Source organism: Eubalaena glacialis, chromosome 13 (genome assembly GCF_028564815.1).
Source record: "Eubalaena glacialis isolate mEubGla1 chromosome 13, mEubGla1.1.hap2.+ XY, whole genome shotgun sequence".
NCBI lineage: Eukaryota > Metazoa > Chordata > Mammalia > Artiodactyla > Balaenidae > Eubalaena > Eubalaena glacialis.
The window spans coordinates 22,973,185-22,999,377 of record NC_083728.1 but is presented as its reverse complement, the minus strand read 5'-3'; the positions used below and the strand labels follow the sequence as shown (position 1 = coordinate 22,999,377).

The following is a 26,193-nucleotide window of genomic DNA, read 5'->3' as shown; positions in this document are numbered from 1 at the left end:
GGCCATTCCTTAGGATAGGAACACAGGAAGAGAATTATGTTTGTGCAGGAAAGATCATAAATTCGATCTTAAAGATGTTGAGCTTAAAATGCCTTTGAATCATGTAAGTGGCCTTTGAGAGAAGTCTGGGCTGGGGGTACAAATCTGAGAATTATCTGCATAGCGGTTCTGGATGAAGCCATGGGCATGATTGAGATCGCCTAGGAAGAGAGGGGATGGATGAGAAGTTGGCCTAGGAGTTGAAAAACTCCAGTGTTAAATGGTCAGGCAGAAGAGGATGAAACTTGAGGAGCAGCTGAGAAGGAGGAAGAGAGCCAGGGGAGGGCAGGGGAATCCTGGAAGCGAAGGGAAGGGAATGTTTTAGAACAGGGAAGGTTCTATCCAGTGTTAAGGGCATGAGCATTGGAAAATGTCCTTTGGCTTCCATAATTTGGAGGTCACTGGTGGGAAGAGGGAGAAGGTAGCAGCTGGAGGGGAGAGAAGGATCAAGGTAAGTTTTGCTTTCAAATCAGTCTTGAGTTTTGTGGATACGTTAGGAGTTACCAGTCGAGAGGGAGAAGCTGAACTGACGAGATGGATGGGCTTCCTGATGGAGAGAACAGCCCGTACTAAGCCTAGAGGCTTAGAAGTGCTTGTTGTGTTGTGGGGGCCGTGAGTTGGTTGGAGCAGAGGGGTGGTCAGAGCGCATGTGGAAAAAGCCGGCCCAGCTACCAAGACCTGGTGTGGACGGAAGCTGTCGCCAGCGTGTGCCGCAGTAGCCTGACACAGAGTCTGGTGAGATTACAAAGCCTAGGCTGAGAGGAGACAGGAGTTGGGGGCTGCTACTGGAGAGGAAAGGGCAGATGAGAGAGAGATTTACTGTCTTCTTGGTTGCTGATTCGGGCTGGGGAGTTGTGGGGAAGAATGGACTGAGAAAAGCACTGATGTCCTTCATTCAGGATATTTAGATAGTTGGGCACAGAAAGTTGGAGGGGAACAGATAGGGGATGGACGTTTAGGAGGCGATTTTCAGCCTTCACTTGCGAGGGTGAGTGTGGAACTAGGGCAGCAGGAGTTGGAGTTACAGATCCCCTGCAAGCGGCCAGCTGAAGCTTCAGATCTGGGTGGGCTTCCTGAGGGTCCAGAGTATGTTTTGTGAGGTCCCTCATTTTTGCCGCTATTAAAACTAAGCTGTCGACATTTTGAGCTTTGAAGCCACAGACCCTTGGTACTGTTTACCTAGATCTGTCTGTGCAAACGAGTAGGCATGATGCTGGTTTTATTCAGGAACAGGTCGTTTTTAATAGTCCCTTGAGAGAGAGAGACAGGTTGTATAGCTCAGACTCTGGAGCCAGGCTGACCTGGGTCTGTATTCCAGCTCCTCCATTAAGAGCTAAGTGACCTTGGACAAGTCAGTTTCCTCTCTAATGCCCCCGTTTTCTTGTCTGTAAACTTAAGGTAATAGGAGGACCTAATGCATAGATCCCTTTATTAAATGAGAAATGCATATACAGAACTTGTCAACAGTGCTTGGCACATTTTAAGTGCCCAAAAATTGGTAACAATGACCATAATCATTGTTTGGGGCCTTGGGTGTTGTTCTATTGCTAAAGCACCAGATGGCGACAAAGCACACGTCTTAAGCTTGCCCACATTCTGCTGAAAGGATTCCTTGAATAGGTTGTTTTCTTCAGATCCCTAATTTGTGCAGTATGAAGTATTTTGTTTCTTTTCTTTTTCTCTTTGGATTCTTTCAGACTTCTCGTTGAAACTCATTTGTTTGAGACTCTTATTTAAGTGTTATTCATAAAATTAAAAACAAGTTTTTTGGTTGAAGTAGCGCATGCATACAGTAAAATACCAGATAATACAGAACAGCTATTAGTGAAAAGCAACCATCCATCCCGTGGCCCACCTTGTCCTACTCCTGGGAAGCACCCACTTTTAACTGTTTTTATTACCATTTAATTTTGAATAGCTGAATTTTATGTTACCTCAACCAAAGTATTTAGTGCTATAACTAGCTATTAAATGTTATTTCTTGATATAGTAGGAATAGCATGGGTTTTCTTATGTGCCCACTCTGTGCCAGGCACTGTGGTGGGAGTTCCTCAAAGTCTCTGCTCTCAAGTAACTAGTCCCTGGTGGGGAGGGAGGTAGTACAGTGTGGTAAGTGCTTTGGGGGAGTGCTTGGGAGGGAAGGCACCTGGCCTGTCCTGGATAAATGTCAGTGAAGGTTCTCTGGAAAAGGTGACATCTGAGCAGAGATGAAGATGGGACCTGGTTTGGCAGGCAAGAAGAACAAGGGAGAGGTGCTCCTGGCACGAGGTCGGGGGTAGCAGGGTCAGGAATATACATGGTGAGAGCATGTTATGTCTGGGGAGCTGCAGTGGGGTGGAGGGTAAGATTTTGGAGTTGGAGGTGGGGCTGTGGTGAGGAAGCTGGCACAGAGAGTGAGGGTCAGTCATGAGGGCATTTTTTTTTATATATATATAAATTTATTTATTTATTTATTTATTTATTTTTGGCTCTGTTAGGTCTTCGTTGCTGCACGCGGCTTTCTCTATTTGCGGCGAGCAGGGGCTGCTCTTTGTTGTGGTGCACGGGCTTCTCATTGCGGTGGCTTCTCTTGTTGCAGAGCATGGGCTCTAGGCGCGCAGGCTTCAGCATTTGTGGTGTGCAGGCTCAGTAATTGGGGCTCGCAGGCTCTAGAGCGCAGGCTCAGTAGTTGTGGCGCACGGGCTTAGTTGCTCCGCGGCATGTGGGATCTTCCCGGACCAGGGCTCGAACCCGTGTTCCCTGCATTGGCAGGCGGATTCTCAACCACTGTGCCACCAGGGAAGTCCCAGTCATGAGGGCATTTTATGTCAGATCAGAAACTTTGAGTCTTGTTCTGAGAAGGATAAGGAACCACCCAAGGGTTTTAATAGCAGAGTAAGGTGGATACACTTGTTACCAAGACGACGCTTGTGCTGCTGGCTGCATGACAGGCCAATAATCGAGAGATGAGGTGTTGGGGCAAGGAATAACGACTTTGTTCAGAAAGCCGGCAGACCGAGAAGATGGTGGGCTCGTGCCCCAAAGATCTATCTTGCCTGAGTTAGGATTCAGGTTCCTTTTATAGTAAAAGGGGTGGGAGTAAAGTCAAACACTTCCCGGTTCCCATCAGCCTCCAGAGGGGTTGTGTTAATTTCTTCCTCCCTGCAGTCATTCACAGGTGGGCCTGGTCAGGATATTTCCTGTGAGCTAAACAGAGATATTTTAGCTTAATGCTCATTACCTGGGAGGTCATTCCCAGAGTTGGGTCATCATGTATAATTTAAGCTTACAGTCAGCATCCCTTTAGTGATTAACTTGTAATAGGATACAAAAGGTTCTTCCCTATTACACTTTTGCACCTTGTAAAGATCACTCTTGAAGCAGTATGCAGAATGGATTGCATGACTTGAGACCAGTTAGGAGATGAGTGTAACAGTCTCCATGAGAAATGGCAGGGGCCTGACATAAGGCAAGGAGGGAAGCCAGAGAGTGGGGATCGGGTTTGAGAGACTCGATAGGCTTGGAGGGTGAGGGAAAAGTCGAGAATGAGTCCTAGGTTTCTGATTTAGGTAGTAGGTGCATGGTGATGCCCGTACATGAGCCAGAAGGTCCAGATGAAGAAATAGAAGGTTTCTAGCTTATGTTAGATGTGTTGAACCTGACTTAGCTTTGGAGACATCGAAGTGGAGACCCTGCCATTTATTAGCTTCGTCACCTTCATTACATTACTTACCAACTCCAAGCATCAGTTTCTTATTCTGTTAAATGGGGATGATAGTATCTACCACAGGGTCCTTATGTTCATTAAAAGGAAGAGCATCATAAACACCCCATACAGGTTATGGCCAGAGCAGGTGATCAGTGGAAGTGGTTCCTTTCCTTCCTTTTCTAGGTTCAGAAGGACACGAGTGCCTTCAGGTTTGTTGCTCTTTCTATGAAGTTAGCATTTCGGGATAATACAGTGTTCTGTGGAAAATATCTGCTTGAAAATTGAAATCTTGTGTAGCTCTCATACTTTAAGCCATCATGGATTGCTGAGAATTTTATTTGTCACCCAAAAAACACGTACAGTTTTCCTAATCACTGTGTACTTCACCACTTATCATTGACTTTCTCCCGTTTAGCAAGCATGCACCTTCATTAAATCAAACCTTGATCCGAGCAACGTGGATTCCCTTTTCTATGCTGCCCAGTCCAGCCAGGCCCTCTCAGGGTGTGAGGTGAGTCCAGCTTCTTACATTTACATTTACTTTAAACTGTAAAGTGTATTTTTATAAAGGGAAAGTCATGTCAGAATATTTTATTTTTAGCAGTGAGACCCCATTAAGTGTGGGTGGGAATTCCATTCTTGTGATTTTTTTTTTCTTAAAGAAATAGACTTTTTATTTTTCCCAAGTTTTCACTTTTCATGAATTTTAAATAACTTTTTCCTATAGTTGCCTCTCTTCTGGGAAATCTTATTTTTTTCTTTCAGTCTCCCTTTAACATTTAAAAGTGTTTAAAGCAAAAGAAGAATGCCCCCATGCCAGATTTCTGGAAATCCATTTTTTTGAACACAGGAGAAGAACCCTATCAGTAGACAAGTGACTTGCCAGAATCTTTTCAAAAGTGTTATGCTGAGGTTTTACAGATATTTAATTCTGGCATCTGAGATGTCGAAGAGGGGTGATCACAGCCCAGGTGGGTGGTGTGACCTCGGCAGTTGCTCTGCCTGCCGTCTTTGGTGTGCCTACTGCAGGCTGGCAGCACATGTTCTAAACTCTGTGTCTACCCATCCTTTCTTAGATCTCTATTTCAAATGAGACCAAAGATCTGCTTCTGGCAGCTGTCAGTGAAGACTCCTCCGTGGCCCAGATCTACCACGCAGTTGCAGCCGTAAGTGGCTTTGGCCTTCCTCTGGCTTCCCAAGAAGTGCTCGGTGCCCTTACCTCTCGCCTCAGCAAGGAGGAGACCGTGCTCGCGTAAGTCACAATCTTGAGCGCTTCTCAGGCTACTATCCTGAGAGGCTTCATCCACTGGTTCCACAGGTATTGTCTGGGCACCTGCTCTGTGCCAGGTGCTCTGCTGGCACTGCAGACGTCGTATTGTGCTAAGGCAGGTAAGGTCCGTGTCCTCGTGCAGCTCACCAAGACACGGTCTCCCTCAAGCTGCTCCAGCAGAGGCAAATACTGAGTCTGAGAATAAACACACTGCCACAGAGACATGACTGCCTTTGAGGTTAGGGCTGAAGCAAGGGTAGGGGTGACCGAGGGAGAGTGAGGCCAGAGAGCCACGTGCGTCTCTTACTGCGGCTTGGCCAGGCCATGGTGAGATGTTGGCATTGGAGGCTCCGCCCTGGAGGAGAGCTCACAGGGTCCCTTGGAGGAGTGGGAGACAACACCTGGTGGGGGAAGTAGGGCGTCAGAGGGGAGAGTATTCTAGGGATCAGACCCTGCTCCTCTGCAAAAGGCTCAGGCGAAGGAGAAGCACCTTATAGGAAGGAACTATACATTTAAATGTTGCAACTGACTTAAGGATGTTTACTAAAGTTAAAAGTAATAGTATACGTAGTTTGTTTTTTTTTTCCTTTGACACTGAAACTCCTCATTTAACACAGTATATGTATTTTTTGTTTTCTATGTGTCCCCCGTTTAACTGCAACCCTGAGACAGATTGGAGCACCTGGACTCCTGTTCATTTTTCAGCAAGATGTTAGTGACACCAGTTCCCTACTGCAGAATAGTTCAGTTGTTTCCCAGGGTTTTTTCTTGTTTTTGCTAAGAACCAAAATGTTTCTAAACTTGAAGCTTTGTTAAGGGCAGGGCTCACAGTCAGTTGACTTTCTCCCTGTCACTCTCATGCCCTACTCATATTCACGTGGTCAGTAATCAGTGACTTTGGGGCTGGTACGTTTCTCAGGAATGACATTTTGCGCACCCTTTGCCCAGTGCTTGGCCCTTGTGGTCCTCCTGTTTCAGGTTACATTACTTTGATCTCGTCCCATAATCCCTTGTGGAATGCCTCTGCAACCACTACCATATCCCATATCTCCTGTCATGAGATCACTGTCAGTGCGTTACTCTGATGCCACCTTCTACAGAAAAATCTTTCCCTTTCCCTCTGAGCAAAAAGGAAAATCTCCCTCCTCTAAACCCCAGAACAGAAAGAAGTACAAAGAAAGTACATCCATTTTGGAGTCAGTTAGACTTGGGTTTGAACACCAGCTCTGTTTCTTCCTTGCTGTGCGACTTTGGGCAAGTTAGTAACCTCTCTGAGCCTCATCTGTAAAACATTACCAACAATCCTTACATCATAGAACAAATGTCAAGATTAAGTAAGATAATACATGTGATGAGCCTAGTGCAGTGCCTGGTCTTAGTGGGCATGGGACAAATGGAGTTTGTGCTCTCCAGAGCATTTCCTTCTTAGGTCCCTTTCTTAGGGAGCTGGTTACTTCCTTGGTTGTATTGTAGTTTTTTCTGTATTAGATTTTAAGCTTCTTTACTTATAGTGCTCAGAGAGCCTGGCACATGGTAGATGCCCAAGAAGGAGTTAATAAAGGCTGAAACTATACTTTTGTGTTTCTATTCTATCCTCTTGTAAAAAGCTTCAGGTAGAAAGACCACACGCTTGGGGTGAGAGAACTGTGTCCAGACTCTTCTACTTAATACCTCTGTGGCCATGAGCAGGGTGTTTAACCTCCCTAAACCTCAGTGTTTCCATATGTAAAACAGGGAGAATGATATCTGTCTCATAGGGTTATTGTGAAGATCAAACAGGATGCCTTATATAATATTACTACTAATTTGCCCTATTTAAGCAAATCTGATATAGATTAGGACTCTTCTAAATGGGCCTTCTACATTTAACTGGACTTATTCTGGGAAACAAATGTTCATAAACTTGTCTAGAATGGTAAAAAACATTAGTAGCTTTGAATGAACAATTTGAAAAGATGCTTTTGTGGTCTCTCATAACCCAATTTCTTTGAATCATCTGCTGTTTATTAGCAAGACAGGATCTGCTTTCTTAGGGTTTGAATATAGTGCTCCAGAGGGAGAGAAATTGCTGACTGGAGTATAAGTAATTAAAGCCAATGACAAAACTTTTCAAAAGCTAAGTGGATTAATTTCATTCTAAAAACTTCTGAGGTTGTTACCAGCATGACGCTCACTCGTTCCAAAGAAGAGAAAAATGATATCTTAATTGAAAAGTTCTTTCTAGGCTATCCTAGCAGCCTTTTCTGGGCTCAGCATTTATCACGGGCAGATGTGGGATTTTTATCTTGTTTGGAAATTCAGGTTTCATTTTCTCAAGTCTGTTCTAACAACAAGCATCCCAGAGGGGTCATTGAACACTCTGGGGCTTCCCTCTCTGTGAATTGTGACTCCTCTGTTTACCAGCTTACCATCTTAATGGAATTCGTTTTCCATGGAGGGAATCTAAATTGCTCTGATTGTGACGAAAGCAGACAAATTCTCGCTCTACATTCCCCAACACACTGACTTGATAAATGGTGGTTTTACACAAAGGCCCGGTCATCTCTTGGGAATTAGGGAACCTTTCTGGGGTTGACCGGCAGTCGGCTTAACCACCAGGGGTCCTCAGCTTTCTCCTTTCCACCCTGAGAAGCACCATTTCTATTTTTCAAGTTATCCACATTAAGAGAATAGAACCTAATAAAAAATCTTATGTGGACGTACTTACTACATTCCGCCTTAAAAAGTTTATCTTACAGAAATACACTCATAAGTGGATAAAAATATATGAATAAACCATAAAAAAGAATGAGGTATTGATACATGTTACAGAATGGATGAGGCTTGAAAATGTTATGCTAAGTGAAAGAAGCTAGACACAAAGGGTCACATTTGTATGATTCCATTTATATGAAATATCCAGAATAGGTAAATCCATAGAGACAGAACACAGGTTGCCAGGGGCTATTGGGGAGGGGAGAGGGCAGGGGATGGGAAATGGAATGAAGCTGTTTTAAGGGGTATGGGGTTTTATTTTGGACTGATGGAAATGTTTTAGGACTAGATAGAGGTGGTGATTGCACAACATTGTGAAATATACTAAATGCCACTGAATTGTTCACTTTCAAATGGCTAACTTTATGTGAATTCACTTCAGCAAATTAAAATGTATATATACATATACAGCCATGAATAAGGGTTAACAGTTACAGCATTGTATGACCTAGTAAAACATAATGTTCATCAATTGGAGATTAAGTGAGTAAATTATGGTTCATCTAAGCAGTGCAATATTATGTCGTTGTTAATAAGGATGAAATATATTTATATGTCCTCACGGAAAGATCTGTACAATCTAAATAAATTGCAGGACAGTTATCTTTTAGGGGTAGGCATTACAGGAATTTTAACTTTCTCCTTTAGTAATGTATTTGAATTTTTGACAAATATGTACTTTTATAATCAGGAGTAAATAGTAGGAAAAGAGAAAAAGAATAGACGCTGGTTTGAGAACCAGATCTTCTATTCCTTTCATCTTATTTAATACCTAAAGGACGGGTGGCTTTCAGGTCTCCGAGCAGGATGGTGACAGCACAAGCGTTAGCTGAGTGTTTACCTAATGCTTCCTGTTTATAGTGCATTAATCTGGTTTCAGAAAAGTTGCTCCAAATTCTACCCAACAACCTACATATGTAGATTCCACAGTGCTTCTTTGGTTTTGGAGTAAGAAAAGTAGAAAAGAGGCAGCCAACCTCTGCCCAGCACAGTGCCTCTTACAACATGGGGATGCCAAATATACCTTCATTCGATGAATTGACTCCTCTTCTCCCTCAAAGTATATCTCTTCTAAATCTAATTAAGTCTTAGTCTGGTGTTCAATATGTGGTGCCATTAGGAACCAAACAGATTTTCAGAGGGGAGTGACCTGGTGCACCCTCTCTTCTCTCCGCCCTCAGTACTTATGTGGATCCTGCTGCCCCGATTGCCTTCTCTCTAGCTGTAGTGAACTTTGTAATGTAATGGTCTTTTTTGGGGGGCGGGGGGCGCTGCGTCACGCGGCTTATAAAATGTTAGTTACCTGACCAGGGATCGAACCTGGGGCCCTGGCAATGAGAGTGCAGATTCCTAACCACTGGACCACCAGGGAATTCCCTGTAATGTAATGGCCTCTGTTACATCTTTCCCTAGATTGTAAACAAGCTCCTTCGGGGCCGAGGCTGTCTTATAGTTCTAAAGAACAAGAGCGGGATATTTGTGTAGGTATCCCAATACAGGAAGGGGAAATGGAGACTTGCCATTCATTGGGGGTCTACTCTCTACCTTTTAGAACAGTCCAGGCTCTACAGACGGCATCCTACCTGTCCCAGCAGGCTGACCTGAGAAGCATCGTGGAGGAGATTGAGGTACAAATTTATTTTGGCAAGTGAATTTCCCAGCTTCTGTCTTTGAAACCCTTTAGAAGAGTCTTGCAGATAGACATGAATGATTTGTTATGGCCAGTTACCTTTCTTTTCATATCCGTGGCACACTTTTGTTCTTTGTATCAGAGCAATATTTCCTAGGGAATATTTGTTAGGCTCGTATAGTTACACCATCAGTTAGGCAACAAACCACTTCAGTCTTTTGTAGGTACAGTCTCATAGTCTACAGATTTTAGAGCCTAACAAACCTGAAATTCAAATTTTATTCTACTTCTTACTACTTTGTAATCTCAGGCAAATTATTAATGTCTGAGCCTCAGTTTCCTTACGTGGTGGTGGTTAGGAACAAGCGAAGTTCCAAAGTGCCTAGTACAGAATTGGTGCTCAGCAAGTGGTCACTGTGGTTTTTGCTATTCCACTACCCTTTCCACTGCCCACGACCTCCTGCTGCTCAGAGACTGCTTCCATGGACCGCAGAGCCAGGGATGACAGGCACTCTGACAGTGTCATCGCTGGATGCCCCACAGGCACATTAGCTGCCTCGTCACGTTGCCCAGAGGAGCAGTATGTCTCTCTCCATCCTTTAGAGCATTGAGTAAGAAAGAGAAATGCTCTGCTCTGGAGGTTGTATCCAAATGGATGGCCATCGAATCCATCTGTGTCACGATGCTTCCAGGGTGAACTGTGGCTGGGCCTGCTGGCCTTCTGCCCAGAGCAGTTGGTGCCTTCAGTGCCATGACTCCTGGGCTTGGGCTTGAGTCGAAGGGGTCAGGGAAGGAGCACTCCCAGAGCTGCAGAAGATACTGTTCTCTTCAAATGCCTATATGATATACTTTACTCTCTGCCTAAGCACCTTTTTTGAGAAAGCACTAAGTGACTGAGGTGGTCTGCGGACTTAGAGTGAGATTTCTCAAAACTGTGTCCGCACTGGGGTGACAGTGGTTTGTACATCTCATCTCTGTTATCACTTGACTTCCAATCTGCCTCTGTTTTGTTGTGACAGGACCTTGTTGCTCGCCTGGATGAACTGGGAGGTGTGTATCTTCAGTTTGAAGAGGGACTGGAAACAACAGCATTGTTTGTGGCTGCCACCTACAAGCTCATGGACCACGTGGGCACCGAGCCATCCATTAAGGAGGTGCCTGTCTATATAGCAGTTCTCGGGCGTGAAAACCAAAGGCATTGTTGGCTTTATCTGCTAAGGGTAGCTTTTTTCAGAGAGGGCAATTCAGTTAGCTTTGGGGTGTCTTGGGTTAGGCATTGAGAATGAGAAACAGAAAAATGTAAAGCCTGTTCCTGAGAAACTGGTTGTCAGTGGGATAGACATGTAAAGAAATTGTTATACTTGCTTTAAATGGGGTACGGACATGTCATGAGGTAGTGGCAAGAAGGCCAAGTGTATTACTCTCGATCCACCTCCCATTCCTTCCTGATGCTCCTTACTGCTGTCTCATGAATGCTTTCCATGCTGGTGGCCTGTGCAAATCCTCTTTCTCTTGAGAAGTGCTCTGTACTTCAAAATTGCCTGTTCTCCTCTCTCCCCACTGACCCTCAGCAGTGCCTAAGTCTGAGCTAATCTGTGCTGATTGACGTAGTTCACTCAGAGGCATGTGTGTCTACCAGACATCCACCAAGAGTTAATTCTTTTCTTTCTTTCTTTCAAGAGGAGCTTGTTAACCTGAAAGAACCTTTAGTTGGAATGTGTGTGGGAAGTCTTGTGAGTAGGACCCTCTTTGTACCACTTGTTTGTAAGGTTACCATCCCTTGATCTAAAGGACTTAAAATACAAGCTGCTGCTGTTTTAATTTTAGGAGGAAAGATTTGGGTTCCAAGTCAGAACTTTCACTTCTTTTGTGAATTATGAATGCATTGTGAGTTCTGTGCCGAGTTTCAAGTAAACAGTAAATAATTACCTGTCTTGAGTAATTTGAATTAATTTCGTATTTTCTCTGGAGGATATGATCTAATAATTTATTCATGTATTGGCATTTTTCTGTTGTCTTTTCCTTCATCCTAAGTTTAGGAGACCTAGAGATACCACGTTCTATTTAAATTTCTGTTATGGGTGAAAGTGCAAGAATGTGGGTCTTATGGTACAAATCATTTTGGGATTCTCCTATACACAGTACAGTACATGAATTGGCGATATTCTACATAAAACAACTTAAACTTTTTCTTGCTTTATTCCCAAGCTGCTACTAACCAGGTATTTGGCTGGGATAATTTTGCTGTCACTGCTTTTGACATAACGATTCTGGTGAACAGTCCCCCATTTTAACATGTCAACAGCTTACTGATGGAAAATGTAATTGGTACAATTAAAGAAAATTATTTCATGTCGACTGTGAATAACACTGTCGGGAACAGGGAACTCTTTTGTTAGATGGTAGATTTTAAAAAACAAAACTGATTGAAGTGGAAAATGTTTCCTCTTAAGCAAACAACCTCTAGAATTTTAATAATGCCTTTTAGGTTCTACTTTTTTAAAAAATTGCTTTCAGTTTTCCCCTCTAAGCAGCCCATTAGTTCTTAATGGAGAGTTATTTTAGTTTCTTTCTAATGTACACTTTGGCTGTGAAGTTTGGTCTTGTAAACACCAACTTAGCCCCAGCATACTGCTTAGAGGTGGGTTGGCAAGAAAGGGAGCTTGGGTGGGAGGGTGAGGGGAATCAAGAAAGGACATATTTTATTGTGGAAGGACTTTGGAGACAAACAGACCTACATGTGAATTTTGGTCCTGCTTCTTTTTTTCTTTCCATCGTAACTTGTAGGAGTTACTTAACTTCCTTTAGCCTCAGTTTCCTTATTTGGAAAGGATTGATTATCAGTCTTTTCAGGATTTTTGTCAAGATTTGAGTTAGTGCTTGTAAAGCACCTGTCACAGTGCCTGGCACATATAGGTATGGAACAAATGGGTACTGCTATAGGTGTTTTATAATATAGTTTCGTATCTCAGTAGTTATCTAGAAGTACCTTGCATTTGTATAGTAAGCATCCATAAATGGTTGACAAATAAATGCATTAATTTCAGTTTGTACTAGAAGATGGAAAAAACCAACCAAATTCAAGTTTTACGCTTAAATGCAGAATATGTGCTCCCCCCAGCCCTACAAATTTGGGTTAATGGCTAAAAGACCTTCCAAGTGAACGCCTAGAAACAGATAAGGAATGACTTGAGCCAGGTAGGGAGGGAGGGGTGGTTGTCCCACCTGCCTGACTGCTGCATTTCCCTTTTCTTTCAGGATCAGGTCATCCAGCTAATGAATGCCATCTTCAGCAAGAAGAACTTTGAGTCACTCTCAGAAGCCTTCAGTGTGGCCTCTGCTGCCGCTGCACTCTCCCAGAATCGCTGCCATGTGCCCGTTGTGGTTGTGCCTGAGGGCTCTCCTTCCTACACTCAGGAACAGGCTGTCCTACGGGTATGACTTCCATGCCCCACATGCGCTGCTTCGATTGCCATTTCCAGTGTAAGGCTTCCAGAAATCCAAAGACTGGTATACAGCTGACTGTAACCCCCGTGAGGACAGACCCCTTAAATGAAGAGCAAATGGGGATGGCCACTGGGTGAACTAGTCACAGAATCCTTCAAGCAAAAGTGTGGAGTCCTAACCACTGGACGGCCAGGGAATTACCATCAGAGTATTTCAAATAGTATAGCTCTCACTAAATTAAGTGCTAGAAAATTGCATTTCTGGATTTGTAAGTCCAGATGTATAGAGAAGTCTTACTTCTAAAATGTGTTTTCCAGTACCCAGACTTTCACGATAACGTTATTTTAAGACAGCGTTTTAAATTCCCAGGTAATTCTGGTACTTATAGTTGTTAAAATCAATATCAGGTCTCTTCTTCCTTGGAGCCGACAGTGTATCTTTCTGCCTCTTCAGAGCATAGCCATCCCTCTCACTCAGCAATAAGCACGGACTGTTTTGGTGTGTTAACTCTCTGAACAGAGCAAAATGCACACGTTTAGAGTTTTCCATTCGTCATAATGAGGCATTTGTTGCTATTGTTTGGAAACCAGGTATAAGCTAAAATCTTTATAAAAAATTAGCATTTTATTTATGTCTAAACACATGGGTTCCACATAGGACAGTTCCATGTGTCCCCTAAGTTCTTCTGCTTCAGAGGACCCTACAGATACTCTCCTGAAGAAGTGCCCCGTATTCCAAAGTTGCCTCTTCTCTCCCTACCTACAAGTCACATCCCCTCATCAAAGACTGGGGTGAGAACTAACCTGATTAACATAGTTCACCATGAGTTAGGGGGAGCTAAGAGAGCAAAGTAGAAAAAAATACTGGCTTTTGAAGCTAGGTAGGCTGGGGTTTGAGTCCTTAGCCATATGGCCTTTGGCAGTCTCGTAACCTCTTCGTGGCCTCAGTTTCTTCATCTGTAAAATAGAGATAGATTATGCTATGTCTCAGACGATCGGTGGGAGGATATATATAAGGGCCTAGCCTGGTATCTGGCAAATAGTCGACTTTCAACAAATGAGTGTTATTACTGTTGTCCATATTACTTCAGTTTTCCCATTGCCCATACCTTCCTAAAGTATTTTTCTTGCTAATAATTTTTTTTTTAAAGATACCGTAGTAGTGAAGTAGAGTGGGTAGATCAGGGGATCAGAGAGAAGGAAACATTAACTGTGTGATCTGGAGCCAGTCATTTTCTTTCTCTGGGCTCTGGTTTCCTCATCTGAAAAATGAGATCATTGGGTAAGATCATCTTTAAGATCTTCCCCACCTCTAACATTCTGTAATCTGTCCCATTCTCAAACTAATTGTGTTTTCCTGTATTTGATTTCCCATAGATAGTAGACCAAAGGTCAGTGATGGTTTCCTAAAACAAGATGGTTCTTTCCTGGCAGAGCTTGCTCCCTGTGGATAAAGCACCCACCCTAGAAGCAAAATCTGTACTTCCTCAGCTTTTGTTGCTACAGATAATTTTAAAATTTATTTCCAGTTGCAGGTCACCAATGTTCTGTCCCAGCCTCTGACTCAGGCCACTGTTAAACTAGAACACGCTAAATCCGTTGCCTCCAGAGCCACAGTCCTCCAGAAGACATCGTTCACCCTTGTGGGGTAAGAACTGAGCACATCTCTGTAGGGTGCCAATATACTTGTTTTGGAAAGTTAGCCTGCAGCCAATATAACCCAGATTTATGTGGTTATTACCAAAATCATAAAACCAAATTTACCTAAATTTAGGATTATGCTTTATTTATAATAATGTGAACATTTCCCCCATAGGATTAATATTCTTCTGTAGTCTTATCTTCAGTGGCTGTGTTATTGTTATGTAAATTTTAAAAAAAATTGAGGGTCAATTTTTATATGAAACTTTGTTAAGTATTAAATTAGTAAGTTAATGAGATTGGGAACTGTGAGTTTTAGAGAGAAAATGCATTTCTTACACAGTCGTAAAGATACACAGGCAATATGTGAAATTAAAAAGCAAAATCATTTTTACGAATGATCAGTAAAATGGTAAATGACATTGGGGGTTTTGCGATGTAGTTAGAGTTAAGAATTCTGTACCTTTTTTTTCCCCTTTAAAATAAAAATTATTAATATTTTAAAATTAAAAGTAAGATGTGCCCTTTTTAGGAAATTCACAAAGCACAGGAAAGTAGAAATAATGCAGAAAATTACCTACAATTATACTACCCTACACCAACCTCTTTGAACATTTCTACTTTTTTTTTTTTTTTTTTTAACGTAATTGGTATCCTACCGTAGACTTAGCTATTTTGCATTTAATTGTGGAAGACTTACCCGAAGGAGGTGGGATTTTTAGGAGCTGAGAGGGGGAAAAAATGAAAAGAAGACTTTCGAGACTTGAAAAAGGAGGTCATTTTAGATTGTTTTGAAGTTTGCCCCTCATTATAATCTGTAACTGAGCAGGAGGTGGCCCAAGGCGGGTGGGAAGTTGAAAAGTGAAGAAGTGGTGCAACCCTGGACCATCTCAAGGAATGCCTCACTTCGTAGGCCGTTTGTTATATTTGTGACTTTCCTGTGTGAGTTCTTGCTAACCCCACTGTCATTCTTAACAGGGATGTTTTTGAGCTAAACTTTGTGAATGTCAAATTTTCCAGTGGCTATTATGACTTCTCTGTCAAAGTTGAAGGTGACAACCGTTATATTGCAAATACTGTAGAGGTAAGTGCTTTTCTTGTCGTCCCCATCGCCATGTTAATATACACAAGGAAATGACCAAACAGGCACATAGCATTAACCATCTGGTATATTGACTTCACTTATGACCAAGTTAACGTGAAAATGTTGAGAGGGATAGGTTTGAACTATGCTGTTTGACTGACTTAGCCAAGAACTTGATCATAGCAAGTTTTCTTTTATTTGTAAATTGTTCATTTTCCATTATAATTTAGCATTACTATCTTACATAAAATTTAGGAAGTAGAAAAAATTAAAATCACCCATAATTCCACTGAGATACAAATATTCTTGAGATGTTTTTTGTGGTTGGCCTTGATAGATTTATTTATTTATTTATTTTTAATTAAAAAAATTTTTTTTGTTTTATTATTCCCCATGATAGATTTAGAAAAGTGCTTGATGCTAATTAGGGGACCAAAAGCATCAAGTGACCTGTAGCACCATAGTGAGTCTGTCTGGGTAAAGTACAAAAGGAAATTGGTAATCCTTCCTAATGAACTATGTTTCAGATGTTTAGCTGACTCTAGTTTTGTTGAAGATCCACGTGGTTTTAAGGATGGAAAGCTATGCCTCATTTATCTGATGCTTTGTGGGAATGTGGTATTTCACATTAGTGGTTTTTCTAGCTAATTGAAGTTTGCCCCTTCAGGCACTGTGGCTTTCATTTTAACCTTTTTGGGTAGAAGTTTATTTAAGATGAATTACATATTTTCCTACTTTTTTAAACTATGGGATATGGTTTAACCTCTTATTCTGGCTTAGGATCATAAGTATGAACCCTTTATTGAAAGCCTGTGACATGAACAGTACAGTTCTATGTGCTTTTGCTTATTTTATTCTTACAACAATCCTAGCAGATGCGTGGAGTCCTCTTCGTTTCACAGACGAGACCCAGAGGGGTAGAGTAACTTGTCCAAAACCTCCAGCCTGTCTGTGCTTGGGTGGATCCCCTGCACAATACTGGTTTAGTCACTGTGCCTTAGTGAATATTGAGCTAGCTTAGAGGCTGCAGAGCTGTGTGCAGCTCCAGCCGCTGGTCTATTTATAATATTACTTTGTCCTTACTGCTGTCATTTCTCAATGTCTCTGCCACTGTGTCTTTGTTGCACCTACTTGACCACATTGTCACGCATTCTGTTGGGTCAGGGGAACTTGAAGTAGTACAGTGCCTTTCCCGAATAATTAAATATATGCTGTTTGTGACAGCTATTTTCTTCACTATTCAAATGTCATTTTCCACTCACTTTTCTTTTTTTTTTTTTTTTTTGTTTATTGACTTTATTTATTTATTTATGGCTGTGTTGGGTCTTCGTTTCTGTGCGAGGGCTTTCTCTAGTTGCGGCAAGTGGGGGCCACTCTTCATCGCGGTGCGCGGGCCTCTCATTATCGCGGCCTCTCTTGTTGCGGAGCACAGGCTCCAGACGCGCAGGCTCAGTAATTGTGGCTCACAGGCCTAGTTGCTCCGCGGCATGTGGGATCTTCCCAGACCAGGGCTTGAACCCGTGTCCCCTGCATTGGCAGGCAGATTCTCAACCACTGCGCCACCAGGGAAGCCCTCACTTTTCTTTTTCATCTTGAAATAATTTCAATCTTAAGTTGTAAAAATAGTATGAAGAATTCCTGTATACCCTTTACACAGCTTCCCCAAATGTTAACATCTTATGTAACTGTAATATTATTGTCAATACAAGGAAATTAACAATGATACAATACTATTAATTAATCTATATAGCCTTAATTCCAATTCCACTAGGTATCTTACTAATGTCCCTTTTCTGGTCCCAGATTCAACCTGGGATCACATATTCCTTTAGTTGTCATGCCCTTTTACTCTCCTCCAATTTAGGATCGTTTGTCTTTTGTGACCTTGACACTTTTGAAGAGTACTGGCCAGTTAGTTTGTAGAATGTCCCTCACTTTGGGTTTGTCTGATGTTTCCTCATAATTAAATTCAGGTCGTTCATTTTTGGCGAGAATACACCAAAAGTGATGCCCCTTCTCAGTGTATCCTATTAGGAAGTATATGCTGTTGATATGTCTCATTGCTGGTGATGTTAACCTTGATCACTTGTTAAGGTGGTGTCTGCTAGGTTTCTCCATTGTAAAGTTGCTGTTTATCTGCTTTATAATTAAGTGTCTGGTGGAGTGATATTTTAAGACTCTGCAAATATCCTGATGATCTTGCCTGTAAGAGTTATTAATGTGGTGTTTGCCAAGAGGTGATTTTCTCTTTCATTCTTTCTACATTTATTAATTGGAATTCTACTGTAAGAAAAAGCTGTCCCCCTTCCCCTGCATTTAGTTATTCAGTTACTTACAATACTTTGGATTCATGGATACTTATTTTACTCTGTAGGTTATAATCCATTACTGTCATCATTTATTTTTTTTGCTCATATTATCCCAAATTTGGCCTTTGGAGAGCTCCTCAGGTTGGCCCCTGTGTCACTTTCTTTTACTGAAAGGACAAGGCAGCTAGAAAGTTTGACCTTTTCAAAAGTAGAGCATTACTTAACATAGTTAGATCAAACATTTATATTAAAAGTTTGGCAGAAAGGAGGATATTTTCTGGAAGTCTAGTCTCTCTGCCTTTTCTCTAACTCATGTCTGACCTTTTTGGGCAGGAGACATCTGATCCTAGTCCATTCACTAACACAAGATTTGGATAGAAATTATTGAACCTTGAAAATCCAGATTCTTTCAATTTTAGTTTCCTGCATTAAGGGGCCTTATTTGCAACTGAACACATTGAAAGGCAGACTTTTTTTTTTTTGGCCTGAAACCTCCTTCCTTCTACCTATACAATCTTGATAACAACATATCCAGTATAAGTGCCATACCCATACATCACAGCCGTTCTTAACCCTTCCTTTCTTTCCACTTCTGACTTCTGGTCAGTCACCATGCCCTGTTGATTCCACCTTTAAGTGTCTTTTGCATGATTCCTTTGTTTTTCAGCCCCAGTTTTCCTACTTGGGTAGATCCCAAGTAGGTAGATAGGTAGTTTCCAGCCAGTTTCACTGTCTTCAGTCTCTGCCCCTTCCATTTAATAAGCACCGTAAACACCACTAGAATGATAAAATCACAGTGTTCCCCTAGTTAACATTTCTTTGGTTCTCTATTGCCTGTGAATAAGGTCTAGACTCCTCATTGTGGCTTTAGAAGGTCCTCCACAGAGCACATGGGCATCCTTCATTGTGGCTGCATCCCCATCCCCTCAGCTCTAGCTGCTCTTGACCACATACTCGTCCTCATATACATTTTACGTGCCCAGTACACGTAAAGCCTTTGGACTTCTCTTGTTTCTTCCATGGGGAATGTTCTTCCCCTCCCTTGCTGAACTACTCATTCTGTAAGGTCTAGTTCAAATATTCCTCCTTCATCTGTGCTCCCATAGGAGTTTAGTTTTATTTTATTTTTTATTTTGGACTATTTAAAAAATACAGAAAAGAACAAAGAACAATATAATGATTGTCATATACCTAGTGGCCACTCATCTCCCTCAAACCCTAACATTTTGCTATATTTTTCTCCTTTGTTTTATTTTGGTAAGAAATAAAGCCCTATAGATTGAATTTAAGCTCTCTGTGTATTCCTCACTTTTTCTTCCTCTTTCCCGAGATTTGAGGTGTATGTTCCAATGCCAGTTTTTATATTTCTGCTACATATGTATTTTTAAGCAATTTATTGCATTGATTTGCATCTTACCAAAATTTATATGCTTCATTATACTATATGTATCCTCTTGCAATTTGCTTGTTTTCACTCAATATTAAAGACAACTAGCCATATTTATGCACGTAGAACTAGAGCTATATGCATAAATATGAATAATTTTCATAAATTTGTCTTCCTTTTATTAATGCATCAGATTTATTAATTCATTTTCTGTTGTTGGACATTTAGACTTTCACTGTTACAGACAATGCTGCTGTGAATATCCTAGTACGTTTGCTTATGCACATTTTGTTTATCTAGAATGAAGTTGTGGGATCGTAGGGTATGTTCATCTTCCAGCTTTATTAGGTTTTGCCAAATTGCTCTTTTCTTCATATTTGTACCAGTATTTGCTATTATGAGTTTGGATAATCTGATGGATAGGAAATGGTATCTTGTTGTTTCAGTGTTTTTCTTTGGTTTCTAGTGAGATTGAGCATCTTTTCTTGTGTCTATGGGCCATTTAGGTTTCTTCTTTTGTGAATTGTGTATCTTTTGTCTTTTTCTTTTGGTTTGTTAGTCTTTTAATTATTGATTTTTAGGAGCTACATATATTCTGGAGCTATATATATTAGTAAATCCCTAGTTATAAGCATCAGATATTGTCCCTCAGTGTTGCTTTATGGCATCTTTCAATGCACTGAAGTTCATTTCAGTGAAGCCTAATTTAAAAGTCTTTTTTTCCCTAGATTGTACTTTTTGTGTCTTTAAAAAATTCTACACTGCTCCAAGATCAAAAAGATATTCTCTAATATTGTCTTCTAACAGTTTTAAAGTTTTTTTCCCCGTATATTTAGGGCTTGTCTACTTGGTTTATTTTTGTTGCTGTAGTATTTTACACCCTGTCCATAATTGTTCTTACTGCATTGTATTACCATTGTTTGCTTATAAGTGTTGCTCTTTCATTGGGCTGGGTGCTCCCTATGGGCAGAGACCAAATCTTTTTTTCAGTGCTTAGCTTCCATCTCAGACCACTTAAAAGAAGAAAAGGATGGAGTGGTCTAAACATTAAAGATGTTTCCCCACATTCCAAGGCCCTTAGAACTATGGTAATTCATCTTCTAGGGGTGAGCCTTTTACCCTACACAAAGTAACTTTCTTTTTTCTTTCAAATAACAGCTTTACTGAGGATATATGTAATTCACATACCATAAAATTACCCAGTAAAAGTATATAATTCAGCATATTTAGTATATTTAGATGAGAGTTGTGCAACCACTACCACCATCTAATTCCAGAGCATTTTTACCACCGCCAAAAAGCAACCCTGTGTCTATTTGTAGACACTCCTTATGCTATAGGAATATATCCTTCTCCCAGTCCTGGCAACTACTAACCTACTTTTTGTCTCTATGGTTTGCCTATTTGGGACATTTCATGTAACTGGAATAATAAAATATGTAGCCGTTTGTGTTTTTAACTTAGCGTAATATTTTTAAGGTTCATTCATGCTGTAGCATGTATCAGTACTTTATTCCTTTTTATGGCTAAATAATTTAGTATTCCATCGTGTGGATATACCTCATTTTGTTTATCCATTCATCACTTGATGGACATTTGGGGTATTTCCATGTTTTGGATATTATAAATAATGCTGCTATTTACATTCATGTACAGGTTTTTGTTTGAACACCTGTTTTCAGTTCTTTCAGGTTTATGCCTAGGAATGGAATTGCTGAGTCATATGATAACTCTATGTTTAACTTTTTGAGGAACTGGCAAACTCTTTCTCAAAGAAGCTGCACCATTTTACATCTCCACCAGCAATGTGTGAGGGTTCCAGTTTCTCTATATCCTTACCAACTCTTGTTATTTATTATCTGTCTGTTTCATTTTGGCCATCCTAGATGGGTGTGAAATGGTATCTCGTTGTGATTTGACTTGCATTTCTCTGATGGCTAATGATATTGAGCATCTTTTTATGTGCTATTTGGTCATTTATATATCTTTTTTGGAGAAATGTCTACTTAGGTCTTTTCCCCGTTAAAAATATTTTATTTTGTCTCTATTTCTTCCTTCCTAATCTATATACTTCTTTTTTCCTTTTCTTATTACATTGTTTGTCTTTTTATGTTCTTGAGTTATAAGAGTTCTGTATATATTTTTAATACAAGTTCTTTATCAGATATATGATTCACAGGTATTTTCTCATAGTCTGTAGGTTGTCTTTTCCCTTTCTTGATGTTGTCTTCTGAAGCACAAAAGGTTTTAATTTTGATGAAGTCCAGTATCTTTATTTTTCTTTCATTGATTGTGATTTAAGTGCCATATCTAATAAACCGTTGCCTAATCTGAGAGCATGAAGATTTACTCTTATGTTTTCTTATAAGAATTTTATAATTTTAGCTCTTACATTTAGGTTTCTGATCAATTTTGAGTTAATTTTTGTATGTGCTGTGAGGTAGGGGTTCAGCTTCCTCCTTTTACATGTGGATGTGCCGTTGTCCCAGCACCATTTGTCAAAAAGACTGTTCTTTCCCTATTGACTTGTCTTGGCACCCCAGTTACTGTTTGACAGCTCCCCATTTGCTCTAGTTCCTGAAGAGAATAGGGCAGAGTCCCCACATTCTAGCCCTTTCCCCCCGATCCCTTTCCCTTTCCGGGGCTCCCCCAATAAACTATTTTCGTGCCAGCTGCAAAAAAAAAAAAAAAAAAAAAAAAAAATCAGTGTGACCATAAATGGTTGCAGTTATATTCCATTAATCTATATTTTTATCCTTATACCAATACTATGCTGTCTTGATTGTTGTAACAGCTTGGCTTTTTGTTACATCAAATTTGGTGTTTGCACAAGTGTTTCTATGGTCGTTGGAAAAATTAAATAAGTACAAAATAACAGAAATGGCTAATAGCTGTTACTCATGCAATGATAATAAGCTCCCATCGAGGCCATTGCTGTCCTTTTCCTTCCCAGTGATGGAGTAAGCGTTAAAAATCTCTCTTCATTATGTTAAGCTTTATGCGTGTGTGTGTGTGTGTATGCCTGCCTATGTGCACGTGCATGCTCTGACCTCTGTCACATATGCAACTTTACTTTGTAATTTCAGTAATAGTCATGCTTAGAGCCTCAGAGCGGGTCAGCAGGTCCTGTTTACTCTCCTGAGAGATGCTTGACATTGGTCAGAGTGCATTAATGGTGGTTTGGTGTGGAGGGCCTGTAATAGCACTCATTGACATTGGACTTGCTGTCAGGGGAAGCATGGGTTTTAGAAGCTGTCATTAGCATTAATTGCCCGTAATGCACTATCATTTTTGACAGTAATGAGCTAAACAGGGAGGTTATTACTCTCAGCAGAAAGACTGCATTTCCTGGCGTTAAAACATTTTTTGAGGTGTATGTGGCGTGCAGTACAGGCAAAAGAAGGACTAGTTGATTCACTGTAAAGCAGGCTTAGCTGCATTTAAAGTGGCTAAACAAGTCCCTTTCTTATTATAAAAACTAATCCTGCAGTGTTAGTTTGAAGGAAGAAGCAGCTAACCAACAGGGATCCTACTCTGAACTCTTTACAACAGGGTTTTGAAAAAACCTCAATTTGCTTTAAGAGAGTAGCATAAAAATGCTTTTCTTTTCAGTGTTTCCAGAGCCCCATTTGTAGTAAGATTTTAGGAGCGGAAGGACTTGTTTTAAATGGTTCCTTATTTAGGAACAGCCCTACGGTGTTTCTGTGCAACACAGAAAGCTGTAACTTAGGAGGCCTTTTAAAATTAGGGCTGAGAGCAAACCCAAAATGACTTGAGTTCCCTGCAGTTTGCCCTTTCATTATTCCATGTGTCTGTATTGTGAATGCTTATAATGTCTTCAGAACAAACATACAGTTGAATCTTGATTAGCAGGCTTTAGTGACCGTGTTATTATTGAAAGTTTATAGTCAGGATTCTAAGTAAAAACCCGCAAGTTGATGGCTTCCTTATCACTATAATTAGGATACACTGAGGAGCCTTACGCTAGTCTTAAAACATGTTTGTGTTTATCCATCTGTTGAAAGGGAGAGTGATTGTCTTTTAAATCATATTTATTGGGTGGTACTTTTTTCTTGGCCGTACTGCATGGCATGTGGGATCTTAGTTCCCTCACCAGGGATCCAACCTGCGTCCCCAGCATTGGAAGTGTGGAGTCTCAACCGCTGGCCACAAGGGAAGTCCCTGAGTGGTACTTTTTGATACAAAATCGTTTATAAAGAAGAAAGTATTTGTCACACAATGCCATTGCTCAGATAATCCCTATTTTACTTTTATTTATTTATTTATTATTATTTTTTGGCTGCGTTGGGTCTTCACTGCTGTGCGCGGGCTTTCTCTAGTTGCGACGAGCAGGGGCTACTCTTTGTTGCAGTGCACGGGCTTCTCATTGCAGTGGCTTCTCTTGTGGAGCACGGGCTCTAGGGTGCGCTGGCTTCAGTAGTTGTGGCTCGTGGGCTCTAGAGCACAGGCTCAGTAGTTGTGGCTTGTGGGCTCTAGAGCGCAGGCTCAGTAGTTGCGGCGCACGGGCTTAGTTGCTCCGCAGTGTGTGGGGTCTTCCTGGACCAGGGCTTGAACCTGTGTCCCCTGCACGGGCAGGCAGATTCTTAACCACTGCGCCACCCGGGAAGTCCCAATCCCTATTTAAAAAAAAATAGGAGTAAAATATGCATGTAGTTAAAAAAATTCAAACTGCAAAAAGGTATATAATGAAACATTAGAGCCTTCTCTCATCCCTTCAGTCCAGTGCCTCTCCTTAGAGCAGGGGTCCCCCACCGCCAGTACCACTCCGCAGCCTGTTAGGAGCCAGGCCGCACAGCAGGAGGTGAGCGGCTGATGAGGCGAGCAAGCGAGGCTTCATCTGCCGCTCCCCATCGTTCGCATTACCGCCTGAGCCACGCCATCCACCCGCCCACTCCCCCACCCCCACCCCCACCCCCGTTTGTGGAGAAATTGTCTTCCATGAAACTGGTCCCTGGTGCCAAATGGTTGGGGACCGCTGCCTTAGAGGAATCCATTAGTAACAGTTAACTGTGTATACTTTGAAAAAGAAGGATGCCCATATCATTGAATGTATGCATATCCTTTCTTATTTACACAAAAGTGATCATTCTATGAACAGTTGTATTCTTTGCTTTTGTTACAAAGTAGAGGCTCCCAGCTTTCCCCTTGGGGTCTATTCAACTTGATGGCCTCCCCCCACCCCTCACCCCCCCACTCCCCTGCCATAATTCACCCAGTTGCCTGGACTCAGTGACAGGCGATGTTAAATATAATTCTGCCAATAGATTGCTGTGTATTCAAAAGTAGGAGGTGGTATCTCCATATCAGTCCATAGACACCTACGTTGTTCTTTTTAATTGCTCCATAGTAGTTCAGAGTGTATGTGTATATATCATTATTTCTCTAACTAGTCTCCTCTTTATGGACATTTAGGTGGGATGATGATTTTAAAATCACATTTACAAATTAAATGAGTGAGTCCTTAAGAGAATGAGTCGCAGAAGTGAAGAGGGAATTATCTAGTTAATGTTGATGAAGATTGCAGAGTAATTACCCGTGAAAACAGATTATTTTTATAGCATGGAGTATTGCTAAACTCCTGCTTCTCCTGAAATTGGAGGACTGCCTAAGCCCTCCTGCTACACATTTCCCACTCCCCAAACAAGGGCTGCCCGAGGCTGACTTGGGTCACAGTTCCTTATGCTGTGCTTCCATAGCACTTTGTCCATCCCTGCATTAAAGCAGCAGCCTGGTCTGTTATAATTTAGCTTTGCCTTTATGCTTCCCTTTAGGACAGGAAGTGCATCTTGCCATCTCTGTCTGTCCCTGCACCTAGGTGTTCCAGATGCTCTAGGGGCATATAGGGAAGTGGTCTCAGTGGGGTGTCTTGCTAAAAATCAAAGCTCTTTGGCTACTTCTTTGCTTGAGCCTTCCACTCCAGTTTTTCTTCATATGGAAGTGCTGTCAGTGCCTCTCTGGGTTGAGCTTTATAATAGCAAAGTTGGCTCTGGTTCCAAGCCCTGTATGAGTTGTGAAGCTGTTTGCTCAGCAGAGCGCCCAAGAGCCAAAGTGGAGGATACCAGCTCTCTCCTTGGTGGTTTATTCAACTTGAAGGCCATTTGTTCCCCTCCCTCGCCCACCCCCCACCGTAGTTCACCCAGTTGCCTAGATTCAGTGACAAGCTATGATGCTAAATATAATTCTGCCGATAGGCGGCTGTGTATTCAAAAGTAGGAGGTAATAATATGCTTATAGCCTTCGGTAATCTTTTACATTTAGGGTTTTTTTTTTTTAAAGCAAAACAGAACACCCCTATTCAACCTGATAATTGAGGTTGTTGTCACAAAATAGTTATTATGGAGGCTGTTAAAAGGAATTACTTGATAGCTGTCTTTATCCCTTTTAAATTTTTCTTCTTTGCCCTTGATTTGAGGTTCTCACACCTTGATAGTGCATTTTAGAAAAACGCTGAAGCTATCCTTCAATTATTTGCCCAGGCTTCTATCTCTATTCCTTGATCCTAACTTAGACTGTAAACCAGTGTATTTGGCAAGGATTTCTTTAAGCATTACATTCAAGCTTATCAAATATTTGGAAGTCTCACAGATATGTTTACACATTAAAAGTGCCTTGGGATTGCATAATTTGCACATTCAAACTTAGATTTTAAATTAAAAATTTAAATAAAAAAAATAAAAAATTTCCCGAGTAGACTTTTAGCATGTTTTCTGTCTCTTTTGGAATTTTACGTTTATTTTAATCTAATTTTTAAAAATTTCTTGTTTACTAGCATTGGCTGGCCCCTCTTTGTGAAAATGTTTATAGGGAATGTATAGAATTTAAGCAACATAAGAGTTAAGATGGACTGGTTTGTGCTTGTAACAAATTCCAAATCTCAGTGGCTTAAAACAAAAAGTTTCTTTTTTGCCCATGCAAGGTATCTTT

General features: G+C 41.1%; 1 protein-coding gene across 2 annotated transcripts in view; it reads left to right on the top strand.

The window, feature by feature from the left end:
• RPN2 (ribophorin II) overlaps window positions 1-26,193 on the top strand; it is a 55,006-nt gene that overhangs the window by 12,291 nt on the left and 16,522 nt on the right. For both annotated transcript variants that reach the window (XM_061207886.1, XM_061207887.1), the window contains exons 3-9: window positions 4,143-4,238; window positions 4,804-4,979; window positions 9,304-9,379; window positions 10,401-10,535; window positions 12,640-12,816; window positions 14,357-14,475; window positions 15,447-15,552. In XM_061207886.1, the coding sequence (XP_061063869.1) occupies window positions 4,143-4,238; window positions 4,804-4,979; window positions 9,304-9,379; window positions 10,401-10,535; window positions 12,640-12,816; window positions 14,357-14,475; window positions 15,447-15,552 (885 nt within the window). The remainder of the gene's footprint in view (window positions 1-4,142; window positions 4,239-4,803; window positions 4,980-9,303; window positions 9,380-10,400; window positions 10,536-12,639; window positions 12,817-14,356; window positions 14,476-15,446; window positions 15,553-26,193) is intronic.